We start from the raw sequence: 8562 nt of genomic DNA on the forward strand, positions 1-8562 counted from the left end.
TCTGCCAACTCCCAGGCAGTTAATGCTGTATTCCGAGAACCAGTGCAACGGGTTCTGGAGAAGATAAAGGATGAGCCATTCTTCAGATGGCCAATAGGATGGCAAGGATCCTGCGAAACGCAATCAGAACCTCTACTGCTAATACCACCAAGACCATGGACATACTACTGAAGATTGCAAAAACTTGTGGGACCACTTGGAACAGCTGGTCCGAGAAGGGAAGTTGACCCAGCTTCTTCACCATTCCAGCGGCCGAGGAGGCCAGGCAGGCTCGACATTTCAGGGGAATGCTTCTTCAGGACCCCATCTAGGCACAATAAACGTTATATTTGCTGCCCAAGGAGAACCGGGTCTTGCCATTCCAGGGTAATGTCGGTGTCTCAGTGCTTGGATGAGGGCTCCAGTTCAAGGCCGAAAAGAGCCAAACTGAGCACCTCACTGGTGTTTGGTTTTTCAGAGGAAGAAAAGAGAGGAACCATACAACCACATGATGATGCTTTAGTGGTTACGATTAGGATTGGAGGGTACGATGTGAGAATGGTGATGGTTGATGAGGGGAATGCAGCCGAGGTAATGTATCCTGACCTATTTAGGGGGTTGAATTTGAAACCCGAGGATTTGACAGCCTACAGCTCCTCACTGGTGGGTTTTGAGGGCAGATCGGTCGTTCTGGTGAGGATGACTAGATTATCTGTGCAGACTGGTTTAGAAGTAGTGGAAGTGGATTTTATTGTGGTGGACGCTTTTTCTCCGTATACGGCTATTTTGGGTAGGCCCTGGTTGCATGCCTTGGGGGCTGTTTCTTCCACTCTTCATCAGAAGGTGAAGTACCCCTCAGAAGGCCAGGTCTCAGAAATCTTGGGAAATCAAGCCATGGCTAGGCAGTGCTTGATAATGGCCATTCAACATCGACCAGAGACAGATGCTTCGGTCGCAGCCGAGGGTGACTTATAGCAATCAAAGACTCAGGAAACCCTCTTCAGTATAACCGCCGAGGAAACGGAGTGTGAGAATTTGGAGAGGGTGAGTGTTGGTGACAATCCAGAAAAATACTTTCAAGTGGGAGCACAGTTACCTTTGTTAGAGAAGGAGCAGTTGGTTGAAGTCCTTAGAAGGAATATTGATGTGTTTGCATAGGATGCTTACGAGGCCCAGGGGTGGATCCAGACTTCATTTGTCACCATTTGAATGTCAATCCTTCTGTTACCCCGAAACAGCTACCTCGGCGTCCGTCCAGAGTACATGCCGAGGCTATCAAAGATGAAGTGACCAAGCGCAAGCAGGCAGGGGCTATCAAGGAGGTGTTCTACCCTTAGTTTGGCCAATACGGTCGTGGTGAAGAAGAAAATGGAAAATGGCGTGTATGTGTTGACTTCACGGATCTTAATAGAGTTGCCCAAAAGACCCGTTTCCTATGCCCCGTATAGATCAGCTGGTAGATGCAACAGTGGGCCATTCTCAGATGAGCTTCCTGGATGCTTTTCAGGGCTATCGTCAGATCCCACTGGCATTAGACGACCAAGAGAAGACTGCTTTTCTTACTCCTACTGTAAATTATCACTACAAGGTAATGCCCTTTGGCTTAAAGAATGCAGGGTCTACTTACCAGCGGATGATGACGAAGATGTTTGAGCCATAGCTGGGCAGGAGCATCGAGGTCTATATTGACGATATGGTCATGAAGAGCAAGGTGGTGGCTGAGCATGTGACAGACCTCACCAACACTTTTGAGGTCTTAAGGAAACATAAATTGCGACTGAACGCATCCAAGTGCTCGTTCGGGTAAGCTCAGGAAAGTTAATAAACTTAGAAGATTGAGTCCGCACATATATATATTATTGGTCAACTTTTGAAATACAAATTTTTATTACATAATATTTTCACAACTTTTACCACAGCTTAACTATGTGACAAGTTGTGAACTCATTTTTTTTCTATTATTCATAACTCTTCACATGGGTGAATTGTCGTACTAAACTTATTGATTAACATATTCAGGGTAATTATTGGATACTTTCAGAGTACCATAAATGTATACTTTTCATACTCACATAATATGGGTCCGACTAATTAAGTTCATGGTGGACTCATAATTCATGTGAAGGGGGGGGGGGGGGAGTACGAATTTATTGTACTCCTGGAGTATTCAATATTTTTTCACATATTCAAGGTCATACACATCAAAAAGAAAAATCGAAAAAATCAGATTTTAACCTAGAGTATAACTTTGTGATAAATTTTGGGCAATTAAATACTTGAAAAGATAAAAAATGGTAGATTGTTTAATCTTTGGTCCCAGAAGAAAATCCAACTCATTCACTAACTTGGAAGCATTGGAATATCTTTTGTAATTCTTTTTAAATAAAAAAATGTTTCAGGGAAAATCGGTGAGGGTGTGATGATAATAAATTATGAAGAGAAAATTTAGGCATGAAACATTACATTCCTCAACTAAATTTAAAAACATGGCTGTAATTTTTATTTATTTTTTTAGTTGAACACATGGTTATACTAAATTTAATTGTCTTCAAAAAAGAAGCATTTAATTAGAAAATTTGTATGGCTCTTAAGATATTGTATCTGAGTTTGTTTACCTCTGTACCAATTGCTTCTCTTCCTCTCTTTTGATAATTCTAATGTTACAATGAGGGAGTCAAGATTTGAACATTTAATGTCTTCATTGCAAACACCCAAATTATGCCAATTGATCTTTCTCTCTCTGTCTGTCTATTATAATAATAGAGGAGGGTGATTCGAAACTTGATTCTCTCTATAAAGGAGAATAGATAATATCATTATATTACGAGACTTTTAATGCAAATATTAATTGTTAAAAAAAAAAAGTAGAAATTAATAGTCCTTAAGTTTGAACCATCATCTCACTGTCCTTTTTGAGGTTCAAGATGCACAACATACCAAGACCTTAAGTAATGAGAGATGACTTTGGTTGGTAAGCACATATAAAGTATGGATGGTGGAATTAGAATCACTTTCCATACAGGCCCCATGCTAGGCTAGAGCACATTAAAACAGATCACTAGGAAGCAAATTTAAAAAGAGCACATGACTTCTGAAAATGCCACGAGATCCCTCTCCCTTTTGATTCTAATACTTTTGTTTACAGTTGAAAACAAGTACTTAGAATTCTCTTTCACATGTTTCTAAACCCAATTTTTAAATGGCATCATGCAAGCATAGTCGATTAGATGAGTTATTCAGGCAGATGAGGGTAAAATTGGATGGGGCCATAGAGGCCTTAAAGGGGCCTAAAGGAAGGCCTCTGTAGCAGAAGGTTATTGGAATTGGTCCAAAATATAATTGGTGAGGAATTTTTAATTAGCTGGGCCGATGGCAGGCTAGAGCACCGTACTGGCCCTACTAGGACAAAGGATTTTGGTAATATGGTTCGCCCTCGCTTCTAACTCCTCTGAAATTTGAAACAACATTGACGTTTTTTGTTTGTTTATTTGTTTGTTTGTTTTTTTTTTTTCTAAAAAAAAAAAAAAAAAATCTTGAATCAATAACATTCGCTAAATGATTATTATCCTTTATTATCATGTTAGAAATCAATTTGTTTGTGTAGACAAAATTCAAACTCATATCCTCTTATTTGATAATAATAAGCTTTACCAAGCTAACTAGAATCCACGAAACCATTTAAGTTTTAAATGCTTACTAGCATAAACCATTCAAGTATATGAATACTATGGTTATGAGATCTATAAATGAAAAATTGTACAATCATCATGACAAAATAGGATGTATAATACTCCAACAGGTAATTATCAGAATGGCCGAGGCGGCTTCTCTAATACAGCTGAAAAGAACACCTCTCTGTCATCTTTATCTAGCTTAGGAACGACAACCCATTTATGCTTCTTATACCTTAGCATCTTGAAAGCTTTCAAATAATCATCCAAATCCTCTTTCAAACAGAAAAAGCTATCAACCCATAGCAAACCCCCAGGCCTTAAAACTCTATCCCAATCATACAATATGAAGTCTAGGAGCACATAATCAATCCAACCATCGAGAAATCTGGTTGTGTGAATCAAATCTAGAGTATTATCAAAGAATGGGAGCCGTTGATTTATTGTCAGGTAGAGAGGGACAAGTCCTCGAAGAGCTATCATTTCATTGAAGGGTGCCCCTAGATTGATAGTTGCTGAGACTACTGTTACATTGAACTCCCTCATCCTAGCTGCGAAAGTCCCGGTTCCAACACTGAAATCCAATCCAATTCTGATCTCCCCTGGCTTAATACCAAGCACTTCCGGTATAAGGAAATCTGCGGTCAGGTTTGAATTCGGGACTATATTTACTTGTTGAATCCATCTGGGCATTTCATGATATGAAAGGTTGAAGCAATCAGCACATTTGAAGAATCCTTTGCCAGTGGAATTGTGGGCCAAGCAATTGAAATTCTTGCATCGATACTGACTCCATCGAACATTTCTACTGTCAGGGAGCTTCCACATGGACTCGTTAATGGGGAACGGCTTGTAATATAGTTGTGGAGCTCTTGAGAAGCATCTTCTCCTTGGTAATGGATCGCACCCATGAACCATGAGCTTTTGAGCTAGTTTCCAATCATCATTGCAGATTTCTTCAATATCATAATTCATGTATTCTTCGAGCTCTTTCTTCATAGCAAAACAAGCATGACCAATGCTAGTGAAAGTTCCATTTGCTCCCATGAAGTTCTGTTTTCCTAGTCTGTTGGGCTTCATCTTGACGTACTTACGAATCTCTTCAATGAAGAAATAATCAGAAAATTCATTGGATTGTTGCTTTAGAGGAAGTGCACTACTGTTTTCACTCTTCTGCTTGTAAGTTTTTTCATTCAATGGCAAAGATGCCTGTACTGACTCAATAAGCCTTAAGATTTCAGCTAGAAATGCAGTGTGTCTCAATAGAGATGCTGGTGAGGATGATTTGGTGGGCATATCTCTCATCATAATCAATTCCTGTTGAATTTTTTGAATGACAGTTTGGATGGTAATTCTAACTTCACTTCCACTTCCATCATGGCTCTCAGGGGTAAGGTGGTTGATGAAAGTATTAGTAACAAGAAGTGATCTGAAAGAGTAGAATTTGGATAAACTGGCAGCAGAGATAAGAATAATAAAGGTAGCCAATACAAAGATTGGCCTGTGAGCCACTCTGCATCTTCCTAACTTTGTAAAAACATTTGGTTTTCGCATTGTTGTTCTTCCAAGATTGAATTTGAAAATTCTTGGGTTCTTCTGAGAAGAAAGAACAGCAGCGGCAGTCACAACTCTAGAAAATCATGAATATAATGAAATTCACATGAATTTGTTCTAAAACTCTCAACTCAGATTTAGAAATGACATAAGCTCAAAAAGTATTATGATAAGTAATTGATTCTTGTATCTATCAAAATTCTTGTATTAGGTGACTAGCAATTTATTGATGTGGAGTATCACATCATATCAACTGTATTTTACTCAATAAGAAGATGCTTTAACATGTTCAAATTATAAAAACTCAAATGATCTTTACACCAATAAATCATAAACAATGAAACTATAAAATCAGGATTCAGATTGAGAGTAATAGAAATGGGCAAAATGGCATATAGAAATTACCTGGGACTGAAATCTGAAGATGAGGGAATTGGAGGAATGGTACCTGGAAAAATGGCAAATAGAAGTACCTGACACTGGAAGCTAAAAGCTTTGGCTGGAAGAGAAAAGAGTAGGAAGGATTGATCTTGAGTCTTGACCAATTTATGCAGTTTAATTGTTGCTGAAGAAATGGGGACTGAAGCATATTGAGATCAGATCAGATCAGATCAGAGTCTAGAGTTTTAATTACTTTCTTATTGGTAATATTATTTTGGTTTTAGTGGCGGATTAAAACAATTTATTTAATTGAAACTAAATTTTTTTTTATTAAAAATGTAAAAAGATAAAATAAAATAAAAAATAAGTTGAATAGAACGGTGAAACTCATAAATAGTAGCAAAAATAAATTAAAAGTGAAGATAAGCAAAAAAATTCAACTTATCAACACTTGCTATTAGGGAGATTTTCCAAGCACTTGGAGTAGTTTATTTGAAGTGCCTACTTTCAGTTCATAGAAGTTAGTACTTTGTAGTACTTTTAAGATAGCTCATCATCCCCTTCAATCCAATACTTTATAATTTTTACATCACCGTGTACCATCCTCCAGTGCACCCTGATCTTTCTTTTTATATTATGTCAAACTGAATTAATATATCGATGTTAAAAGAAAGATGGTACCTCATCCTCGTGGTCCTACCGTCCTAGCATAAAAACAAACAAAACTCATACGTATAGCAGGTGAGACTTTTAACTCATACACGTGCATGAGAGAGACATTACACAAGAAGATACTACCTCTACCTCCCAATCTCCCCTCCCTCCTTTTGACAGTGTTTTTTATTAGTGGGACCAATCAAAAGACCTGTTTGAATGGAAGAAGAAAGAGGGAGAATAAAGTAGAATTAGTTAAAAATATACTAATTTTGAGTCAAATTTATTTTATTTTATTTTATCCTCTTTTTATCTCCTTCTCCAAACGGACCATTAGAATTTCTGCGAAGCTTCAAAAAGGCTAAATTATTCATAATGTTATGTTGGGGGTTAGTTTAACTGATTGATTATTGATTTTCAGTTTGATACACCATATTCATATGTCACACAATTGCAGGTTTGATACATCATATGAATACGTCACACAACTGCAGGGTAATCCTTACTGTCTAAATAGGATCTTGAGTCTGTTTCAAAAGACTATTTTTGCAAAGCGCATGACTCGAATCTGACAACTCTTAGACTCGCAAGTGTAACTAAATCCAAAACTCCTACCAACGCGCCATGTCCCAAAGACGCTTGAAAAGTCTTATTAGTTGGAAGGTAAAATAGAAACATCATTGTATATTCTATAATCCTACACAAAGTTTGACCAGCGCTATTTTTGGCTATAAGCTTATAAAATAACCGTAGCTTGCAGATTAGCAAAGCAGCAGTACCTCAAAAAAATAAAATAAAAAGAAAATTGCCGCACTAGGCGACCATACAATCCGGCTAGTAAATTAGTTGTATTAAAAAATTCATAAACTATTTAGAAGCTTATCTCTCTCTTCTTCTTCTTTTATTATTTTTTTTGTTACATCCATAATCGAGGTTAGAGGCTTAGAGCATGTTTGGATGAAAGTGTTTTTGAATCATATCACTTAGCTTTCATAACTGAGTTCTCAAAACACATGGGTCTCACAAAAAAATTCTTGTTTGGCTTTGTTTTCAACCCTTGTTTCCATTACTCAAAACTCAAAAAATTGAGTTAGAGTGATGGAAATAGGAAACAACAAATGGGTATTTTCAAAAACTGAGATAGGAAACTCAGTGGCACCAACGTAAATATTCGGACTCTGTGGAGCCCATAGCTTGTGTGTTGTCATGTCAGTTTAGAGCTTGTTTGATATTACTGTTGCAAACAATCACAACACCACCACAACAAACTTAGCACCGCCATAGCACCACCACAACAAACCCAACGCCACCAACAACCACTGAGAAATTGAAACTTAGCCACTGCAAAAACACTAAAATCAACCCACAAAACCAACTGCCGATCCACATCACTGAAACACAAAACCAATCCCAACCGATTTAACCCAACCCCAACCGATTCAAGCCACGCCTCCACCACTCTCCATACCGAACACCACTGGAACTGAGACACAAGAACTAAGACCGAGAAACAACTAAAACCCAAAAACCCAATCTCAAACCCGATCTCCATCGTGACCCATAACCCGATCTCCACTGTGAAACCCAGCCAACACCGAAATGACCACCACCGAAACCCACCATCACTAATCTGAACCTCGTAACCACTGAAACAACCCACCATTTTAAACCCAATAACCATCGATTCAAACCAACCAAAAACAGCTAAGAAAGAAACAGAAAAGAGCGAAAAAAAAAAAATCAAATACAGATTGAAGAGGGAAGAGACAAGAGAAAGCTGAGAAAGAAACAAAGATGAGTGGAAAAAAAAAAAAACAAATATAGAGTGAAGAGAGGAGAGACAGAGAAAGAGAGATAGACAAAGAATTTTGATAGAAAAGAGGGAGAGTCAGAGAAATGAAAAAAATGAGAGTATGCCATAGTGGGAGAAGTAAAACAGATGAAGATTTTTTGTTAATGAGACGTGTGTAGCAATAGTAGGCAATGCTGAGTAGTGTTAGTGGGTGGGGTTCTTGGTTTTGGCAAAAAGTTGTAGAGATATGTAACTGAGTTATGAGTTCAAATAGGTGTTTTGTAATTTTTGAGTAAATGTGAGGTTTAAGTAGGTAGTTACAAGTTTTGGGTTTGAGTTATGAGTTTTGAAAACAGAATTATAAAAATTGAGCTATCTCTAAACCAAACAGGTTCTTAATCTCCGTCGAAAAAACCAAAAATTGTCAACCAATTGAATTATGAATTTTTTTTAAGCATTTAAAAGTTTATTTATTTATTTATTTGATAGGCAATAACAGCTTTATTGATAATAAAAGCACAATGAATTTTC

At 37.5% G+C, this 8562-nt stretch overlaps 2 protein-coding genes across 2 annotated transcripts; one reads left to right on the forward strand and one right to left on the reverse strand.

Moving 5' to 3' along the window:
- Positions 1-369: 369 nt before the first annotated feature.
- On the forward strand, positions 370-954 carry LOC136062139 (uncharacterized). Its single transcript, XM_065760853.1, has one exon. It carries the CDS (start codon positions 370-372, stop codon positions 952-954), a length of 585 nt encoding a protein of 194 aa, XP_065616925.1.
- Positions 955-3587: 2633 nt separating this feature from the next.
- Positions 3588-5842, reverse strand: LOC112012942 (probable methyltransferase At1g29790). Its single transcript, XM_065760845.1, has 2 exons — positions 5610-5842; positions 3588-5246 (listed from the first exon to the last, which is right to left on the reverse strand). The coding sequence occupies exon 2, from the start codon at positions 5202-5204 to the stop codon at positions 3786-3788; it is 1419 nt and encodes a 472-aa protein (XP_065616917.1). The 5' UTR covers positions 5205-5246; positions 5610-5842; the 3' UTR covers positions 3588-3785.
- Between the last annotated feature and the right edge of the window lie 2720 nt (positions 5843-8562).

The sequence above is a fragment of the Quercus suber genome, unplaced genomic scaffold, assembly GCF_002906115.3.
Source record: "Quercus suber isolate HL8 unplaced genomic scaffold, Cork oak 2.0 scaffold_384, whole genome shotgun sequence".
In the NCBI taxonomy this organism is placed as follows: domain Eukaryota; kingdom Viridiplantae; phylum Streptophyta; class Magnoliopsida; order Fagales; family Fagaceae; genus Quercus; species Quercus suber.